Below are 22105 nucleotides of genomic sequence, written 5' to 3' on the forward strand. Positions count from 1 at the left end.
TCCTCTATTGGAGAACAGGTGGTTTTGCTTCCTATTAAGCAAGAGTCACCATCAACTGGTTGCAAAGAGATGTAATCAGGACCACTATTACATTTGTGAACAGGGTAAGTTTCCTTTATCCTACAACAAGAGAGAATAAGAGGGGAGAACACAACCACCATACATGGTCCTCTTCCAATGATAATTTTTTTTTCAATCTTAATTAAGCCCGCGGTTCATGATGCGCGGCTATTTTAGGGAAGACACCTGATTGGTTACTTCTAAAATTACGTCATTAAAATGCGAGACAAAAATAACTTTCATAGCATGGTGCGAAGCTCAAAATAGATTGCAAAAAAACATAGGGCGTGGGCATGGGCATCATAGGGCATGGGCACGTGTTCTCTCCACTCATCTTCTCTTGCCTGCATCAAACACCTTTAAAACTAAAGACTAATCTCGTGTGGGGAGAGCTGAGGAGTGTATCACTTGCTACAAGAAGAGTTGATAGACCGGGACAAGTGTATATTATCCTCCTTAGAGCTTAGAACTTAGTAAAGCTACTCCCGAAATACAGTGTTCAATAATACTGGGAAACAGCAAAAAAAAAAAAAAGAAAGATTGTCTTGGACTCGAACAAAACCCAAGATGAACTTTCATAAACTTTTGTGGAATGGGCAGCTGCCTGAACGGTTCAACAGGGTCGCACAAAAAGTGATTTTCACATGCAATGGATTAGGACCAGTTTAAAATTTTAATACAGAGCACGTTGTTGTTGTTGGTAGCGTAAGCGCATTTGTGTATATCTTGAGTTCAGGCATAACAAGGGTTAACACAAGACTTCGGGGAAAGAAGATTAATACAATACAATACAATACATACTTAATTGACCGCTCCCCATAGGGGCTTTTCAGGGCCAATGAAACAATCAACGAAATAACAGAACACAACAACAACAACTGTTAAGAATCCCAACTGGCCGGAGGCAAACCAGTTGGCTATTTACAAGTGCAGCTGGGGAAGTTGAACCAGGGGCTACCAGGATCAAATTGAACGAGTGGTCAGAGCGGGTCTTGAACCCGGGATCTCCGGATCTCAAGGCAAGCGCTCTAACCACTCGGCCACACAGCCCATCCCTTGAAAAAAAGCCCCCACCCAAAATCACGCCGCGCCGTTTAATGAAAATTATTTAGTTTTGTGATGACATATTTTTAGATATAATGACGTCATCAGAAACTAGATCAGTCACTCCAACCAAAGAAACCAGAACTAGGATTGCACCGACATCGATGTTAATAGGATCAACAGAAACATCGTTGGAATCAATGACTGGAGCTGAAGGATTAATCACTGTCGGTTGTAACCACAAAAGCTGTTTAGTTGTTCATGGCCATTTAACACCACCGGTTTCAAACAAAGGCTTATCACAGTTCCATTTTATTCAGTAGCATACGTGACGAGGAATGCGTTCGAAATCTAAGAAATATGGACTTCATTATAAGTGATAATTGCAAAGCAGAAACAAGGTCTTAAATATCAAATGTATAGTTACCCGGTGGTTACTGTGACGTAAGCCATTATAAGTTTAGAATCTTCATATTACAGTGATTAAATCATTTAGCGTTAGTCTCGAACGACACAAAAGCTAAATCGTTGAAAACATCAGTGACTGGAACTGAAGGAATAGGCACAAGCAATATTAATGGATTTACAACACCATTGAACAGTAGGAATATTGATACAGCTCTGTCGTTTACAGCATCAAATTCTACATCGCAGAGAACATCAGGGACTGGAACTGAAGGAAGAAGCACCAACAATGGACATAATTGCACTGATCAGCCCAAGCAAGACCAGGACACTAGCGAAAGGGTACAATACAGTATTTAAGCTGAAACCACTTGCCCCATGAATTGTTACACAAGGACCGCGGAGAGGGAGGTGCTTGGGGATTATAGCCCCTGCCCCCCCTCGCCACCCACACACCAATTGGATTTTTTTCAATTTTGCAATGGTTTTTTCTTCTCCTAAACCTCTCCCCCTCCCCTCACACGTCCGTAATCCGCACAAAAACCTTGCCCCCCACCCCTTTCCTTAATGTACTCCGCGGCCTCCGCTGCCCCTGTTGTTTTAGATATGTAGATGTTGCCCGGGTTTCATCCTTGAACACCTGGGGAATTTGCGAATAAAGATAGGTTGTAACTGTAGAAAAGGTGCGTACTTGTCTTGACTTTGCTGCAATTTCCATAATTCTGCGGGATCTTACGTTCAAGCGCCAAGCGCCAAACTGCGTCTTGGCTTCCATCAATCAAACTTCCGAACATAGCCGAGAAGATCGAGTCCGCCTCCGGAAAGTGAATTAGAGTTTTTGTTTGGTTCACAGTTCGAAAACCTTATATGTTAATAGAAATTCTTCAGTAAAAAGATTCGTACAGATTCCATTGCTTTCCATCGGCGTCGAGTATGTATGAATGTACCGTGGGAACCAAAGATGCTGATTGGTGGGTTATGTCACGCATTAACTAATTTCGTCCTCTGGTTGGGGTCGGAAGTTTGATTGATGGAAGCCAAAACGCAGTTCGGCCGTTGACGCTTGAAGATGAATTCCGCAGAATTATGAAAATAGCAATAAAAGCTCATCCGAATATTTGTTTTATTTCCTCAAAGGGTGACAACTGCCATCCTCTCCCTCCCCTCCACGGGGTACCACCCCAGTATTGACACGTGCAAAGGGAAATCTGAGGTCACTGGATTAACATAGCCTAATTTGGAAACTGTTTATAGCCTTCTTAGAAAGATATTGGTTGTCTTGCGTATTGTATGCCAACCTCGTTCCCATGGTCTCTTTAATTTGTCGAACAACAGTGCCGGACCCTGGGAACGAAGTTGATCGTATGCATTTCTCTAGGTCACTTTGACTCATTTTCTTACATTGTTATTTTAATTTATTTTTATATATGTATATTTTTTTGTGCAGCTCGATTGCTTTTTCGAGACCATAAAGTCTCTTAATGCTACAAAAAACGGCTCTTTGAGGGTAAGAACAATTTTTTTTTCTTCTGTTCCAGTGGTTGCCCCATTTATATAACAAAAAAGAATGTTTGTTAACAGATAACTGTACATTCAACACATAACGTGGTGTCTTGATATCTGCAGGTTGGTGTTAAGGCTGTAGCAAAATTTTTAAAAGAACTTCGAGATCTCGATCGGCATGAAAGAAGGAATGTAAATATATTTCTAGCGAGCCAAGCATTGGAAACATTCGCCATCAAGTACGCCAGGATTCATTTAAAGGAAAACGAAAGTGACATCATCTCTGAAGAAACCTATGGTGCGTAAATGTAGACAAGTGACAACTATTTCGAGGCCATGCATGTTATTGTTGAACAAAATGTTGAATACACAGAGCTTTTTTAAAATTGCGCAGAGTTAAGAGAAAAAACAGGCCCTGAGGCAACTGCAAAATCTTTCAGGGGAATCTGACTAGACATTTGAATGTCACAAATTGAGAGCAAATAATCCTTAATGCTTTTTGTTTATTTTACGGTAAACCATTCTCTTTTAGAAGCTTTTGAAATATGATGGTTCAAATGCTTTTGTTTTAAGTGAAAGTACACTTACAGTGCGACGCGCCTTACCGTGGCCACCTAACAAAGTTTTTTGGAAACTGTCCGCCAATCAGGATGTGTGAATTTGATTGACAGTCACGCCTCCTTGCAAAGTTCGCACAGTTGTAAGTTGAACATGGGTTGTTGAGTTGACGCGTTTACGCGTAAATTGTCAAATGTGAAAGTTTGTTGGGTGGCCACGGTAAGGCGCGTTGTACTGTAACTACCAAGTTAATTCCCAAGTGGAAAAAAGTCGTTTCGCCCAATCTCCTAGCTGCATCAGACTGCCCGATCCCAACCACCATTCGATCATAGTGGACAATGTTTAACCTCAAAGCCTCGACAAAAGCAACTCATTCAAATTCTTATTTATTCCTTAGAGCCAAGAAATCATTTTAATTGTTTTGAAAAAAAAAAAAATGTATATTGACAGTTCAACCATGCGTGATCCCCATCAATTAAATCACTGCAAATATCATACGCAGAAGATTGCCATGAAAAAAGTATTGTTGTAAAACTTAGCGCCAATATGAACTTGATAAAGGTACCCTCAATCAATAAAGATTTTCTATTATTTTTTTAAAGCAATAAAGATCCAAAAGGTAGCGACGAGCAACAAAGATGCCCTCGTTTTTTCAGTGAAAGAGACAACATATTTTTCACCTGAGGGAGATTGGACGAGTATCACGTTACCTTCTTGCGTTCTGAAACGAAACGGTAAAAGAAAATTCTTGCTCTCGCTTTCAATTTTATCATTTTTGGCCTTTGGGGCTATTTTTTCCTTATCACTACAAGGGGGGAGGGCAAGGAGGATTTTTCTACGGAAAAGTGCCAGTATAGTTCTCAAGTTAGGATAGATTTGTTCTTAACTTGAGCTCCCAAATGGCAAAATACAGTATTTAAATACGAGCCACACTGGGGGTAGGCACATACTCTCCCCTTTGCCTCGACCCAACTGCCAATACTGCGCCGTCCACTGCGGTATCACTGCTCTCACCCTCGCGACAACCATGCTCTCATCAGTACGCCAACCATTTTCTTGACGAAAGATTTCAAGCTAAGAAAGGACTTTTACCTGGCGTTTCAAATGCACCTAGCAAGAATGCAAATGACGTACCGAGTTACATAATTTGTGTTATAAAGTACCATTAATTCCGCCTAGCAAAACAAAGAAATCGTATCGACGTGTGTAAGTCCGCTAGATCACTATCAAAACTACATGTAAGTATGTCTTCCTCACTCACCGATCACAAGCCTGATTGGAATTTCTGGATTTAACCCATTCTCTTCATCTTTGTTCATTAGCTACGTTGAATTTTATGAAGATGCTGAAATCACCGAGTACCAACAAAAATTACTCCCTTGTGAATAAAGTTCTACACTTGCTGACAAATCATCTTTCTTTAGTTTTAAAACGCGAAGACGTATATTTACAAATGCAAGATATATGGGTTATTGACCAAGATGGCTGGACATAGGCCATCGTTTTTTTTTTTTTTTTTTTGCATGTTTTTATGGACCGAGACGAAGTCGAGGTCCATAAACACGAAAAATAAACGAGACCAATATAGCCATCTTGACCGAACAAGCTTGGTCAATAAAGGATTTATAATATGGGATAAAACACCAAAAAACTTATCGTTGATCTTATGAGACCAAGAGAAATCCCGCGGGTACCGCCAGTCGCAGCGTGGGATTTGGTACATCTTGCCCGCTCACGGAGCTAGTCATATAATAAATATTCATATTCTTATGTTGGTCGTTTCATTCTTTTCTCATTTTTTTTTTATTCGCAAGGCGGCGTTGTTGTTTTCACTGTCTATGATAACATCAGTGAGTTGGTCCCAGATACGGAGCAGACTGGGTTAGACGGGTAAGTTTACTTCTGCAACAAATATAACGCCAGCGTATACAAAGAGGACTTCCAAATACATCTTATTGTTTCGTGTTCTGGGGCTGTAAATGTCCGCGTGTTTTAAGTTTGATTTATGGCCCAAGTGCACAGCACGAGGACCACGATTTTCTGGTAAAAATAATCATCCATGTCCAATGCACCCAATTTGAGTCGGTTCGTCGATATCCTAGATTTTTTGCAGGAGAAGTAGAGAACTTTTTTTTTGTTTTTTTTTTTTTCTGTTTCCGGATAAAATAACAACCCTAAGTATAGAATCAATCACATGCTCTACGGGTAAATAACAGCCATAAAAAAAATTCTTACTTTTTTCTTCTTTGACAAATGGATTGAGTCGACCGACAACCCGTCTCTATTCGATCGGGCTGCGTCGATCCATTCACTTTTTCTACCATCCCTTATCCCGTTTTTGTTTTAATCATAACCATTACAATTTTCTCATATTCGATTGGTACATTAACTACTTTATTTTTCACTAATTATTGTGTAGGGTTGAAATCGGTCAGCGAAATCGGGCAGTTGGCTGTAATCGGATACCTGAAATGAGACACATGAAATTGAAGAGTCATATCAGCCAATCACGTAAAGTGCACTCAGCTTAAGCCACCAATCACAAAATTGATCACAATAACCATAGCAACAACCTACCAAACTGGGAATTTTCCGACATGGACGAATTTGTAACATTAGACAGTGAAAAAGGAATGCATTAATTTTGTTTTCTCGGAAATTGCAATGGTTATAATTAATTGGTAACAGAACTTCGTGTCGTCCAATTTGGTCTGAAATCATACTCGTGGTTAAACAAATCGGACTCCCGCTACGCGGTTGTCCGATTTTGTTAATCACTCGTATGATTACAGTCCAAATTGGACTCTAATCAGTCCTATTACCATTATGTATAGGTAATCACATGATTTTGAGTGCAATTTGGAATAAATAAGCACGAGTAAATTTTTTCAAAGGCGACATCCAGGGCGCACGCTTGATTTGAAAACAAAAGATTTGATTGGTTCTTGCCAAACCCTATTGTTTATTAGCCAATCATAATCCAGAATTTCACTGGTATTACACTTTTTGCACTTGAACTGCACCGCTCTCAGGCAATCAGAATCGAATAGTTTTTTCATGTATATTATTTATGTTCTAATCTCTCGCAAACCGCCGTAAACGGAGACTGGTCGTGTCGGGTCGACTCGGATCGACAACCTGACTCGAGTCAATCTGCCGACATTTTCTACACTCCCTATTCGCCGTTCTTGCTGAATTTTTTAAGTCCCTTGCAAACCGATTTCCCGTAACACGGACCGGACCGACTTTTGGACAGATGGGTCGAGTCAGCTCGACTCGGGTCGACAGGTACGCACCAGTTGACCAGACCAAGTCCACCCGCCACGATTCGACTCCAAATGGCAAAGGGCTTTTTACTCCAGTATCTGTGCATTCAGTTTCTATGAAGTCCACGAACCAAGGTTTTCAAAAAGAATACAAAATGATGTTATCAGATCAAAAAATCCAAGGAGCATTTTAACATTCAGTGTGCTTTTGAATCAATGTTGTTCTTTCCCTTTTTCAATTTTTTTTGGCATTTTTCTGGTTCTGGTTCTTTATTTAAACTCGGTAAAAGGTTCAGTAATTACAATAGTATTCTAATTGGGTACAATAATATAATATAATATAATATAATATTTAATAATTATTCGCCGAAGGCGAAGTGATTATCGGTGAATATTCACCGAGACGAAGTCGAGGTGAATATTCACCGATAATCACTGAGCCTGTATAATTACACTGTTTTAAAAGATTGCCGAGTGAGATTCCGACGATTCCAGTGAGCGATTGATTTCCTTCTTGAACTACCCAATAGGTCGCCGCTCAAATGATTAGTACGTGCCTTGAGCAATGTCAATTTAAGGAAAGAATTACGCAAGTCGTTGTCTGTGCTTCTCATCTCTAAACAGTTCGCCCAAGTATGCTTGGGCCAATCCAACCATGCCGCTAAGGTTATTCTACAAGCCAAATATGAAGTAAGTTCAAGGTTGCTTTTTGAAACACAAAAATGGGACCAAATAACTGTAAGAAGGAAAAATCAAAAAGCTATGATGATGTTAAGTCCCTCAACGGATAATCGATTTTAACCCTCGTCAGGAGCCCATCACCCGGAACGTGCAACTTACCTATATATTTTCGTGCAACGGCGTTTTCACAAGTAAGGTTATTTTTAGATTGAATTTCCCGCCAATGAGACTCCCACAGGAGCCCGATGACCAATTACAAGAAATTAAGCTGACGTCATAGGGTCACCGAACCGGAACTGCCTTTGTCTTTTGACCTGATTCGCGGGAAGGACTAGTCTAAAAATAAACCTACTTGTGAAAACGCCGTTTCACAGACGCTGTATGGAAGTTGCACGCTCCAGATGGGCTCCTGCCCTCGTAAATAAAGCCTTTATCCTAAGTCACCATATGCATCCTATTAAGATACGATGGAAAAAAGAAGTTGTGCAAAGAAAAAAAATATGGGTATGCTTCGCTTTATTTTACTTACTTATGTCTGTATTTCTTTTAAAGTTTTTTGTAGTCAATAGCTTTTGATCTCATTCAGTATGGCCGCCAAGGTGGTCGCCATTCCAGCCTTGGTCTCGATTGGTCTGTAGATCAAGGCGACCACTCGCAATATACCTCGGAAACAAACTTTTCCCTTTCATTTCAATCAACAAGTAAAATCTGCTTCAAACTTATTTCGTTTTAAAACGATAAAGAACATGGGATTGAAAGAAGAGTGAGTGATTGAGTCGGTCAAGACAGTGTCACTTTGTTCCTTGATATTTTGAGACCAACAACACAAGTTGTTACAAAAATAAAGCCAGGCGTTTCATTTGCAGTTTTCGTCTCTTCTCTTCACAGAAAAAGAAATCCAAAGCTCAACGTAAGAAGTCGAATAATTGCCGCAACAGTTTATCCACCACCAGACAGCATTCTTCAAGAAAATGCCACAATATCATTCAGTTTCAACAAGGTGTGGCCACGTGATATAGACTAATGCTAACTTCTTGGGAAACACGTTTTGTTAGCAAAGTTTAATACACAACTGCGCCTTTCATAGAGATGAAGACTCTGAAGATAACATTTTAATCAACGGTTTCGTTTTTACTGCCGTCAATCACAGTAAGCGAACGGGTTAATATGTCACAATCAGCGTTGGAATTGGCTAATTTCAATCCACCTTCTCGGATTGTCTTTTTGCGGTCCGGTAAAATAACTGAAGCGGGAAATTTGATTGACGGGTGCAAAATACGAAACGACGGGAATTCAAACCTTTGATGCAAACCAAATTCTCATGACTACCCAACAAAGAGATCCATTGTACTAGTTAGGAGAATGAATGTTTCCATCATGGGAATGAAAGGGTTAAAGTTCAAAAACTTTTTATGGAGGACGCGACAAATGTTCTCTTTCTCTTAATTTTAAGGAATCAGATGAACGAGAAACACCACATTGTGTCTTTTGGAACTTCACTGTCAAGTACGTCCAGAAAAGTCAGATTTATTTCTTGAAGTCACTTTCGTACGGAGGCAGCTTGGTCACGTGGTTAAGGCGTTAGGTTTGCATGCGGCTGCTCCGGATTCAAATCCCGTTCTAACCTCTGGTTTGGATTTGTTTCCAATTGTCCCGAATTCAACTCTGACCACGCTTTGTATATAAATAACTAACTGCTTGCCCCCTGCCAGTTGGAGTTCTTATTCATGTTTCTGTTAAGAACGGTGCCTACTATACTATTGTTATTGCGCATACGTTCTGCGCATCTCGAGATATTCGAGTTTCCTATCGATGATGCTCACTAAAGCCTGGTTTTCACTATCGACGCAAGCATAAGAACAAGAAGCATACGCAAACTCAGTAGCTTGTTGTTTATTGGAGCCTTTTGTTAGAAAAATAGACACTAATTAACAGCAAGTAAATGCGCCTGCGTGTGCTGCTTGTGATTATGCTTGCGTCGCTGGTGAAAACCAGGCCTAACACAGCGATATTTTTGCGCAGTTTAAAACTCATCCGGATAAAGTAGATCTTAGTAAGTAGTGTTGGTATCCAAAAAGAAAATTGGTGGTAACCATGCACTTTTGAGAGATAATTAAGCTTCAATTTTAGAAAGAACGCCATATATTGCTTTTTATTTTAAAGCTTTTTACAAATATTATTCATGAATTATCTTGAAAAAATGCGTGGTTACCCCCAATTTTCTTTTTGGATTTCAATGACACTTGTTAAGATCTGCTTTTCCCGCATATTCATAAACCGGGGCGAAAATACCTTTGAATTAGTAAGCACCGTATTTAAGTTTGAATTGTTTCTTTCACACTGTTAAAAGTGGAGTGCCTGTAAACTAGCTCGACACCTAAGTGCACTTCCACAATAAACAAAGCATTTTTAGGAATTCACATTTCTTTAGGTCAGAGGTCAACGGCTCGTGGTCAAAGAAAGGGTGCTCATTGGTGAAAACAGAGGATGATAATATCAGCTGTGCTTGTAATCATCTCACAAATTTTGCTGTTCTCATGCAATTAGGCCAAGTAGGAGAATCAGAGGTTAGTGCAAAAATTGGAATGAACAATTTATGATTTATACTTCAGCGACTTCGATAGACACCGATAACAAAAGGAAGAAAAGTACAAAGGCTCCAAGGATTACGTCATTCAACATGGCGGCCATGACATAAGTTAGAAACCAGCAATCGTTTTTCTTGGTTGACACTCACGTGATTAGACGGCCATGTTGGTCTACAAAACAAAAGCAAAATGTCGCTCGCGTTTTGCATAATAATAGAGCCAAATTCATAAAAGACTTTTTCGCTATCGTTCAGTACACCAACATGGCCGCAATGACGTCAGGTGTAGATGACATATATGATTAATTAAAACGAAATACCGAGGAAAATTACAACTGGCCAATTAGACTATACAGGAAATTTAAAATATTACTGGCGCTCAATTCAAGTGCAGATTACGTTCTATCAGTACATAATGATCGAAAGTGCTATTCCCTCACGGCATTTTCACAGGCCAAAGTTATCTTTAGACAAGTTTTGAAATAAGTTTCAGCTCACACGATTCCTTAATTAAATATTTTTGTATTTAAGACATGTGGTTGGAAAGGTCTAAACACACGCCACTGGTTATGTGCTACTGGTTTCGTTTTTTTTTTTTTGGCCTATGGTTACGCACGGGCCCTGTAAACTCGTATGATAAAACTCGTGACGAATGACGTCCAAATGTGGTGAGAACAAAATAATGTACACAGGTCCCGTTCGTTATATACACTAGTCTGGGCACAAGTTAAGAGTGTGTAAAAGTTTGTGTGCAATTTGTGAAACACATCATAGATAACAACAAAATAAAACAAGTGGAAAATGGTTATCATTGCCATACGACGCACCATGTTGCTGGACAAAAATAAATGGTCTCTCTCTTGTGAACAACTAAAACTTACAATATTAGTGATGTGTACCCCCTTAAGAGAATGAAGATAGAGTTTACAAAGTGTACTTTCAACAGAAAAGTCGATTGCTGCATGAGTACCCTTCTAAGCTAACCTAGTCTAGTGCCGCCCCCTTACAATAACGCAATATTACATTTGTTGGTCGGAAAGAATACATCAGTAGGTACACTGCATACCGATGAAATACTACTAGGTAATTACCGAAATAGATAAATAAACAAGGTTAGGAATAGCTCCTTTTTGTACGTTGACCAGCATTACACCATTGATTTCTGCGTCAAACTATCAGTAATGTTCTGAAAACCTTTTATAAGCGACTTGATAAGATACGGGAACGTAACGACTGATGTGGTCCACTGGCAGCCTATTTATATCGTGACTTGGAAAAGTATGTGATTTGCGTGTTGTTTCTTGTTTCCAGGTGATCTGGTGACGTAATTTGGAGGCCTGGGAAGAAAAATTTTAACGCCGTATCCCACAACCATGCGCGGCCCTAGGTATTATTTCTAAACTATCTGTGGTATTTCCATCGCCAAAACTCAACAGATCATTCCGTGTCTCCCACCTTTCCTTGTTACTGAATGAATATTCAAGTAGAACCGGCGAGATCTAACCTTGCCTCTGCCATGTTGAATTCGAAAATAAGACCGCGCGCGGTTGTGGGATAAGGCGGTAAAGCTTTTCTCCAAAACAGTTTTAATAAGCACACCAGCGACTCCCGAAAGACCTGGCAGACCATAAACGAGCTAATTTCTCGAAAATCTGGAAAAACTTTAGTGGCGTCACTAAAAGTGAACGGATTAACGATAACTAATCCGTTGGAGCTATCAAATGAATTCAATGACCACTTTGCTAACATTGGTCCAAAACTTGGCAGTGAGATAAATTGTGATAATGGTAGCTATCAAAGTAGCCTGCAAGCAAGCTCTTCCGTTGAAAATGGCGCGCGGTCGAAATATAAGGGCTTGGTAACTAGTCAAGAGGGAAAGTCTCGACTAGTTACCAAGCCCTTATATTTCGACCGCGCGTCATTTTCAACGGAAGAGCTTGCTTGCAGGATATCTTACCGTTACAGATAAACGGTTTAAGTTCCAACCCACCAATCCAAATAAAGTATTTTCAATTTTAAATAAACTAGACAAGTCAAAGGAAACGGGCCTTGACAAAATATCTGCTAGGTTTGTCAGGGAATGTGCTGACCTTATTTGTATGCCGATATGTTTTCAATCAATCCATTTTTTTTAGCCAAGGGACGTTTCCAGATGACTGGAAATATGCAAGGGTTACCCCTCTTTATAAACAGGGTGACCGGGGTGATGTTAACAATTACCGCCCAATATCGGTGATTCCAATAGTGGCGAAGGTGTTTGAAAGGATAGTTTATGAACATTTATATACCTATTTGGAAGAGCACGATATTCTATGTCAAAATCAATCAGGGTTTCGTGCTAATCATTCAACTGTAATAGCTTTGTTGGAAGCGACAGATTCTTGGGCATATAATATTGATAACGGGAAAATGAATGGAGTCATTTTTCTAGATTTGAAAAAAGCTTTTGACTCTGTTGATCATCAGATCCTTTTATCCAAACTAAACTATTATGGTATACATGGCAAATCTTTCAAATGGTTTCAGTCATACTCAGAAAACCGCACACAAAAATGCTCTGTGAACGGGTCGCCTCTCCAATGCTCATTGACATGCGGCGTCCCTCAAGGGACCATCCTCGGTCCATTATTCTTCTTATTATACATCAACGATCTTCCAAATTGCTTATCAAATTGTAAACCGAGAATGTACGCTGACGACAGGCACCTTACATATGCGGGCAGCAATCTTGAGAATGTTCAGTTTTGTCTAAATGAAGACCTAGCAAACGTTTTCAACTGTCTACAAGCGAACAAACTCACATTGACCAAAACCGAATTCATGCTAATAGGGTCGAGGCAGAGACTGAATACTCTCACAGCTTCACCAACAATTAGAAGGAACAATAGTCAAGTGAGCCAGGTTACAGCTACAAAATCGCTTGGTGTAATATAATAGACGATAAACTCGATTGGCATAGTCACATCGAAAAATTAACTAAAAAGATCGCCTCTGGTATCGGGGCCCTAAAGCGAATTAAGCACCTGATCCTAGCAGCATTACCTAAACCTCAGTTACCAAGCTTTAGTAAGACCTCACTTTGATTATACTGTGACATTGTTTGGGGTAATTGTGGGAAAACGCTACGAGACAAACTGCAGAAATTGCAGAATAGAGCAGCCCGTGTGTTGACATTCTTTAACTATGATGCTGATGCACCTGAGCTACTCGAATTTTTAGGGTGGAAAAATCTTGCACGCCAGCAGGAAATTCATAGAGCCACCATGGTGTTTAGATGTCTGCACGGGCTAGCTCCAGAGTATCTGTATTCAAAGTTTACGTGGCGTGACTCTGCTTATGACCTCAGGGACTCTGAAAATAAGCTCAATGTTCCATTACCGCGCACCAATTATTACCGAAAAAGATTTAGCTATAATGGCGCCACATTACGAAACAGTCTCCCATGCGATATAAGGAACATAAAGTCTCTGGGGGTATTTAAACGTAAGATTAATGACATTCTTTTAGTCTAACGCACGGCATTCACGGAAAACAGCTTTTAGCTTATAGTATACAGTTTGAATTTTAAATATTTTAGCGTATGTGATATGTATTTTTATGGGCTGATGAATTGATCGTGTTTAATAAAGATTATCTATCTCCTCAGTCCTCCGAATTACGTCACCAGATCACCTTGGTTGTTTTGATAGGTCCCGTCAGAACATCGGCTGGCATTAGAAGTGATTACGTATGTTGGCTGCGCGCTGTCACTTATTGGAGAAATACTCACAATTATTGCATATGGCACCCTCACGTAAGTTCACTCTACAGTCTGTCCATGTAATAAAGGTGATGGTGAATAAGGGGATCTCTTAACCAACGAGTATCGCCTGAGTAATCGCTGATTTTTTGTAATCGGAAGGTCGACCCTTTTTTGTTCTGCAGGACCTTGTGCGACCACTTTGCATCCTTCGAACTCAAATAAGATCAAAATAGCAACTCATGCTTGATTCTAAGATAACATTATCATTATACACATTTAGGAATTTCCAAGAGGAGCAGATTCAAATTCGCCTTAACCTTGTGATTGCTTTAGCCATTGCACAAGTTGCCTTCCTTTCTGGGATTAATGCCATAGAACAAGCGGTAAGTCAACACATTAATATTTGAGAACAACTTCAACTTGTCACGAGAAAAACATTTTTAAACAGTAAATCAATTAAGTAAATTGTTAAACTGATAATGTAGGTCTGACCCTGGTTGTTCAAAAGGTGGATAGCGCTATCCACCGCGCACCGGTGGCTCAGTTGGTTGAGCACCGGGCTGTCACGCGGGAGGTGGTGAGTTCAACTCCGGCCGGACCAACACTCAGGGTCTTTAAATAACTGAGGAGAAAGTGCTGCCTTTATAATTACATCTGCAAATGGTTACACTCTCGGATAAGGACGATGAGCCGGAGGTCCCGTGTCACAACCCTTCAGTGGGACGTAAAAGAACCCGCACACTTGTCGTAAAGAGTAGGGCATGTAGTTCCCGGTGTTGTGGTCTGTCTTCTGTGGTGTATCCTCGTGGTTAACCTCGAAGGGGACTCATGTCCTACTGTCAATTCTACCATGTATGTATTCATAGTCAATCAGTAAATAAGAAATTAAAAAAAAAAAATCACTATCCAATGGATAGCGCAATTGGTGTCGCTATCATTTATCCACTGGATAGCGATTTATCCAACAACCTGGGCCTGGTTTCTATAATATTCCTAAATGTCCCTTTCTTAAATCAAAATTCTAATTCCACATAAGAATTTGGGGCCAACTTAAGACTATAATTTTTACAGTTTAACATCGCCTATGTACAGGTTTATGTAACGGCATTTTCACATATCAAGCTATTTTTAGACTTCTTAAATAAGATTTGGCTTTTACGATTGACTATTCTCACTCCCATGGATAGTTATTTCTCATGAAAGACTTGAGATCAGCTGGAAAGGTCTGGTTTCGAGGGAAAATCAATCTAACAATAACTCGGTCTGTAAAAACGCCACTCCACAATACAATGAAGTTGTACGTTCCTGGTCATGGGCTCCTGCTGTATAGCACTAGTTATTTAGACAGGAACACAAAGTGGCCAATTACAACAGAGGTTGGTTGACCAATCAAAGCAGACGTGCTGAATCAAATGACCCAATCCCAGCGCAACGCACTGAAGAAATATGCAGTAGGTGAAAAGACCGGGAAAACGTCATAGGACGCTAACAAAAACACAAGTATAACATGCTCACACTCGGTACCGCTTTGCTGATTAACAACTGTTGTTAGGGCAAAGGACACCATTTGGCAACGAGTTAATGAATTAGGAAGTCCCAACACAGTTCTGTACATTGAATATTTGGTAAATAAACCCCTTCTGGCGGCTGGTATGTCGGCTGATTGTCCACGGCTGAGAGATTGTCCGAATTTGGCCGAGAAGCGAAGCTTCGAAGGCAAATATGAAATTTTGAGGACAATCTCTCAGCCAAGGACATTATCGGCCAATAAACCAGCAAGCCAGAAAGGGGTTTATTTATTTTAGAACTCTCCCATTAATTTCATATCGCGCAAAAAAACAGCTGGTAAAAAGCCAGTGTTGAAAAAGCCAAGGTCTTTACTTCACACCAGGCTGTGTTTAGTGGTGTGTCTTTGCTTCACACCAGGCTCCCAAACTTTAGAGCTTTGGTTTTTATCCAAAGGTTCTTTACTTTGAATAAAGTTTTGAAATCACGTTACGCCATTACTCACGTTCAAAACTGACCGATTGGACCTCAGTCGGGTGGACATAGGGTAAAGTGATGTCATTTACTCACTAACTTAAAATATCAGCGTGTACATAAAGCTTATTATATAAACTGCAGTGCTACGTATTAATTCAACCGCGTACACACACGTTGCATTCTCAAACTATAGTGACTCTTTGACGTCATTTTCTCTTCGATCCAGCAGTTATGGCGGACTTAGTGTTTAGTTAACATAGTTTTGAAATCCAAAGAAAGGTAAGAATTGATCTTTTTAACATTGTGGCACTCTAAGGCCGAGAAACCTTTTGACATGCTATGCATGTGTATGCAAAATACCATCAACCTAATCATGCCATTGTATTGTACATAAATGCTTTCAAATCAGGAATCATTCGTAATATTCCCTTCGAGAAAAATATATTTATCAGCTTATTTTTCTTCCTCAACAGGGTTTGTGTGTCTTCATAGCCGCGTTCATACATTATTTTTACCTGGTGGGATTTGCTTGGATGTTATTTGAGGGCGTGTATTTGTACGTTAAGGTGGTCAAAGTATTTAATACTGAAGTTCGAATGCGGCTTTTCTTCGCAGTTTCTTGGGGTACGTTTCGTTCTATTTGTTATCCCCCACTCAGAGTTTTTCAATCGATTGTTACGAAATGTCGTAAAATAACTTTAAACCACAGGAAATAATTTTTACAATCAAAATCTTTTGAATTTTATTTTCAAAGAAAAACGTTTGCATTCGGAAAAAAATAATTTCAGAGTCGCTTGTTCTTAGTTTTTAAATTTCCAGCGTGCCGCCATCTTGAATAATAATTATTCAAGATGGCGGCAAGTGTGAGGGTTGGCCTATTGTGAAAAGACAAAAGGTCTTTACGTCAGAAGTGGGAAATGGTCAAGCTTTCAAGTCTTATCAGAAAAAAAAAGGACTCATAAATTGTCGGACATCCCTTGTTCATTAACTTTGCGGGATGTGCGAGAACACGACGACACGGAGTTCCTTTATTACGGTCTGATCTACGTGACTGCAGTTATATCATCAGAAGCACTAACTGCCGGTAAAACCAAACCAAACTGGAAAACACCCGAAATGTTCACGAAAAGTTACATAATTCGAGTTCCTTTCATTCATTTTCAATGCCTTGTTTTTTTCCTCATCAAAGGCGTTCCTGCTGGAATAGTGGCGCTATCAATTGCATTTGCCTCTAGTCAAGATGGCGGTATACACAGCTACGTAAATGGCGCATTGTAAGTAAACTGAAGCAGAAAGGAACCACGTTGACCCTTTCTTACTATCTTTTTCATCCTTTTGTAAAGCAGTACAACACAACCGATTTTCTAAAAAGCCTGATTGGCCTATAGGTCATGGAGTTCTTGGTGTTGAACAGGAAACACCATCAATTGGAGGTGACCGTCGGCGCCCGTTTTCCTGCTAAGCTTGGGGTAGCACCGGACTGCCGTACGGAAGACCCGGGGCGGGGTGAGGTCCGGGGGTTTCGAACCTGCCGGACGGGACATAATCCGGTCCTTGGAATAAATGGCGAGATCGAACTCCTCGTATGTTTGAAATCTGCTTCAGCCAAGATAAATGACGTCGATGAACGGCAAAGCAAATCCCTCGAACTTGGAGAGTGCAGTCGACTGAAACAAGAATTTTTGTTTTATTCTCTCCAGCTCGAAGTAATCTGTGAAAAATTGATGATCCTTAACCACAGAAGCAGTCAGTGCAAGGTCTCATCAAAATGTCTCTATAAATGTCGCTCGTTTCATCCGCCCCTCTTCCACATTAAACGATGCTGTTTTGGAGCACAAAGTAACTTGTTTTACTGTTCTTTTATGTTTACGTTTAGCTGCTGGGTTTCCTTCAAAAATCAGGTTATTTGGACCTTCGTGGCACCTGTTCTTGTCATTTGTGTGGTAAGATGTCCATTTCGTCCTCGTACAATTAACTTGAACAAGAAAGCTACCTCAGCTAAGATTGTCAGCTCTCCACTATTCTCTGAGAGGTTTTTCCCTGAGTGTTAAGATCTTCCCTAACTGAAATTAACGTTCAAATTAATTTTATGCTGATTTTATTCCTCGGTGAGGCTCTTGTAAAATTGAATTCATAACATTCTATCTAGGGTATCTTTACATGTTACGTTATGTTTTCAGCCGTAAATAGGTAAACGTGTCAAAGAAAGCACTTTGATTTTTACCGTCGTCCCACCTTTAGGAATACCAGAAATCCTTATCCCTTATGTTTTGTCAACAGACTTGTCGGTACCCGCACGGTTCAAATTTTGTCCGCTTTTTTGAACCGAAAAATTCCGAACCCCTCGATACAAACTAAACCCGCCATTCTAAGGGAGTAGCGGAGGGGGTGAGATACGAGAAAAGGAATGACCCTGTCTAAGACCTCGAGCTTCGTTTGCTTTTACAATTTCATCAAATATCTGTAATAATGTTCTTTAGATAAACATGGTGCTCCTTAGCCTTGTAATCCGTGAAATCCTTAAGATGCAAAGCAACAAGAAGTCCGACGTAGAAAGACTGGGACAAAGTGTCAAGACCTGTGTTGTTCTTTTTCCTCTCCTTGGATTGACCTGGGTTTTTGGAGTTCTGAGCGTGACAAACGCAAGTCTTGCGTTTCAGTACATCTTCACCATTCTCAACTCCTTACAGGTGCCTTGTTGTTGTTAATGTTGTTATTCTTCTTGAAGGTACAAATATATATGATTCACTTGTGGTGACTGCAGTTGTAACCGAGTTGTTAGTGTACTTTCAGTTGAATATGCAGAAATCTTGAAGCTGTAGTTGTCGTAGTATCTTGTACCCAGATTTAACACAAGATACATGAAGGAATTGCTTGCACACAGAGGTTTTATCTATGTACCTGAAATTTTACGGCTGAAGCAGAAGTAAACGAACCATCGATTAAGGACGGTGCCTACTATTGTTATTGCGCATAAGTTCTGCGCATCTCGAGATACTCGCGTTTTCCTATCGGTGATGCTTACAAATACAGTGATATTTTTGCGCGGTTTAAAAGTATCCGTAGAAAGTAGATCTTAGTAAGTACCATTGGTATCCAAAAAGAGAATATGGGGTAACAATGCATTTTTGAGAGATAATTAAGCTTCAATTTGAGAAAGAACGACATACATTGTTTTGTATTTTAAAGCTTTTTACAAATATCATTCATCAATTATCTTTGAAAAATGCGTGGTTACCCCCAATTTTCTTTTTGGATTTCAATAGCACTTGTCAGGAGCCCATCACCCGGAGCGTGCAACTTAACTATACTTGTGCAACGGCGTTTTCACAAGTAAGGTTATTTTTAGATTGAGTTTCCCGCTAATGAGACTCCCACAGGAGCCCAATGACCAATTACAAGAAATTAAGCTGACGTCATAGGGTCACCGAACCGTAACTGACTTTGTTTTTTGACCTAATTAGCGGGAAGGGCTAGTCTAAAAATAAACCTACTTGTGAAAACGCTGTTTCACAGACACTGTATGGAAGTTGCACGCTCCAGGATGGGCTCCTGCACTTGTTAAGATCTACATTTCTTGCATAATCATAAATCGGGGCAACGATACCTTTGAATTAGTAGGCACCGTCCTTAAAAACGAAAGACTGTTTCAAAGAGTTTCTGTCGACTGTGCGGCCTCGAGATAAAAGGTTGAACATTTAGGGCATGCTGATATTTCTGCTTATATAATGTTAGAAAGAACTTAATTTTCTTCAATTCTTTTTGTATCTGACGTCACGGCGGCCATGTTGGTTGGTAAGAACAATAACCTGTCTCTCCGCTGGGAACTAAACTTTATTATTATGCAAATGTTGCGAAAAGAAATTGTATTGTGTTACCAACCAACATGGCCGCCGTGTCAAGTGGGTGCAAACCAAGAATCAGCTTCGTTCATAATCCTTAGGTCTTTCGTCTACTTTACACTTGACCCCACCGACTTCTGTAGGCCTAGACTCAAATTGTTAAAAGTGGTTCTATTCTCTGATTCTGCAAGACCCTATTGTTGAACATAAATTTGAAACTCAAAACACAATCTTCAATAAGGCATCCCTTGGAAGCACTTTCTGATAATTCTTTCTCTCAGGGATTTTTCATCTTTGTACTTCACGTTCTAAGAAGCACAGATGTGCGCGCAGAATTCAAACGCAAGACACAAAGGTGGACGATGAATAGCCTTTCATCCAATCGCGTAGCAGACTGGCCTCGAATAATGCCGAATAGCGACGTCCACGAGTTCAATGAAAAACCAAAAACTACATCCCCGTCAGCGACTACCAGCAGATACCACAGTTCAATTGAAGCACGACAAAACGGAGCCTTTACTACTGTGGACACGTAATCATCACGTGACAAGTACGAGATTGAAACGATCCAACGATATTGGTGGTCGAACTGCTGGGTTTCACTACGAGTAGACGAGAATTCAAACGAATTTGATTTGATTTGACTTCTGTACAGTATCCCCAATTAGTAGCCCAGCGCTAGATAGAGTGGTTTTCAATTGAGTGTCGAAAGTAATTAGCGAATTGCTTTGGTTTTGCATTACTTCACTCAGTGATTGGTTCAAAGTTCTCGCGCCAAGTTTTCAAGCAATCAGAAGTGAAACCAAAACCAGTCGTGGCTTGTGCGTGCACATTTTCCTGCGCTTTGTGTCGGCTACGTGTAATTACTTCGAGTTTTGATTGGTTTACTGGACTGTCTCCGTCCTTTTTGATTGGCCAAAGTAATTACTTTGGTTTTGGTTTTACGACACTCATTTGAAAACCGCTCTACACTTGACACTTATAAATTAAAGAGAACAAAGACAGTAGCGGAGAATCTGCTGAATTTACTCAATTATTGTCTTTCATAGGCCGGTTTCGTGATCTCCCGATTGACCGAAAAAAATATTTGTTTTCTATCTTCGATCTGCAAGCGTGAAATTTGTGTTAGTGTGAATTAGTGAGTCTGCAATCCCTTTCCAAAGCTGCCATAGTAACTTTATTGAGAGCAATTGTACTGCTGCGGCCCAACGCGTAGAATACAGTAATTTGGCGAGTGCGTTACGCAATAAATATTAAACCCGTACAAAAACCCGTTGTGACAAAATATTTGGTGCTGCAACACGATCGAGATTACCCTGTGACAGATTTTATAACCAACCTAAAAAGTTCCAGTGTCTTTTCCAAAGTCATTTTAGGTCTGAGTCCTCGATAGATGATAATTTAGAGAATTCTCTACTTCTCTGACTCCCCACATTCCAAAGCATCGATGACCTCTCCTAATATGGTAACAAACCGGTAAACGTCCATGAAACTGTTATACAGCGGTGCAGGAGCAATTTTCATCACGTCGGGTTCACGTGTGTCAACCTGAAAGAAATTTAAGAGGAAAAGAATTATGAACGAGTTCTCAAACTAATCTGATAAAAGACCACAAGACGTTTTTTGCGGACCGAACTTTTTTTACTGCTGACATGTATTTAACAATTATCCTGCGAAATCGCGCGGAATATCGCCTGATACTTAGGCGACGAGGCCGTAGGCCGAGTTGGCTAAAACCACACTATATTCCGCAAGAATGAGCAGGATAATTGTTTTATTATTCAACAAATTGATGACAAAGCACAATTTTCAACGTTTAGTGGAAAACAAAGCTGGATAAACTACCATTTTTCTCCGCGACACACAAAATTACGTATATCGCAGGATATACGTTGAGTACGCACGACGAATATTGAGCGCGCTATGACCATATTTGGACATCAGGCGACATTCCGCGCGATTTCGCAGGATAATTGTTAAATATACATTTGACGGTTTCTCCTCGAAATAAATAAGCACACCATCGGCTTCCTTGGAGAATACCCTCGCTCTAGAGGGTAAATGAATTACCGACGTTAAATAAGTTGTACCTTTACCTTTACCGTGCCTGGACTCACCAATAAACCTCGTTTCTCAAGGTCATCGTGAACAGATTTGATTGGCACCGAAAACTTGACCGAAAGCTGACAGCTGCGCTCCGATGGGTTGATTGGCGTTACTATGGATACATGAATGTTATTTCTTGATGATTTCACGTTCTGGAGTTGCTGTCTTTTTGTGGGTATTTCATCCTCGTCATCTGGATCACCGAAATGGTACAAAAGGAGAAGCTCTAGATACGCTGAAAGAGAAACGTTTAGAAGATTCAAGAAAAAGAATGAAAATTAAAAAGTGAAATAAATATAAGCATGGTTCTCTTCAGCGCCAATAACAC

General features: G+C 40.1%; 2 protein-coding genes across 2 annotated transcripts in view; both read left to right on the forward strand.

Moving 5' to 3' along the window:
- Nucleotides 1-20819, forward strand: part of LOC137970453 (adhesion G-protein coupled receptor D1-like) — a 26739-nt gene extending 5920 nt beyond the window's left edge. The window contains exons 2-17 of the mRNA XM_068816971.1: nt 14-104; nt 1739-1851; nt 2957-3016; nt 3136-3310; nt 4173-4304; nt 5385-5460; nt 8406-8517; nt 8971-9023; nt 9949-10084; nt 13794-13897; nt 14127-14229; nt 16303-16453; nt 17019-17103; nt 17706-17772; nt 18310-18519; nt 19953-20819. Coding sequence (XP_068673072.1) covers nt 14-104; nt 1739-1851; nt 2957-3016; nt 3136-3310; nt 4173-4304; nt 5385-5460; nt 8406-8517; nt 8971-9023; nt 9949-10084; nt 13794-13897; nt 14127-14229; nt 16303-16453; nt 17019-17103; nt 17706-17772; nt 18310-18519; nt 19953-20207 — 1923 coding nt within the window. The 3' untranslated portion in view covers nt 20208-20819. The remainder of the gene's footprint in view (nt 1-13; nt 105-1738; nt 1852-2956; nt 3017-3135; nt 3311-4172; nt 4305-5384; nt 5461-8405; nt 8518-8970; nt 9024-9948; nt 10085-13793; nt 13898-14126; nt 14230-16302; nt 16454-17018; nt 17104-17705; nt 17773-18309; nt 18520-19952) is intronic.
- LOC137971024 (uncharacterized) overlaps nt 1-22105 on the forward strand; it is a 169869-nt gene that overhangs the window by 109102 nt on the left and 38662 nt on the right. The window lies entirely within an intron of this gene.

Source organism: Montipora foliosa, chromosome 9 (genome assembly GCF_036669935.1).
Source record: "Montipora foliosa isolate CH-2021 chromosome 9, ASM3666993v2, whole genome shotgun sequence".
Lineage (NCBI taxonomy): Eukaryota > Metazoa > Cnidaria > Anthozoa > Scleractinia > Acroporidae > Montipora > Montipora foliosa.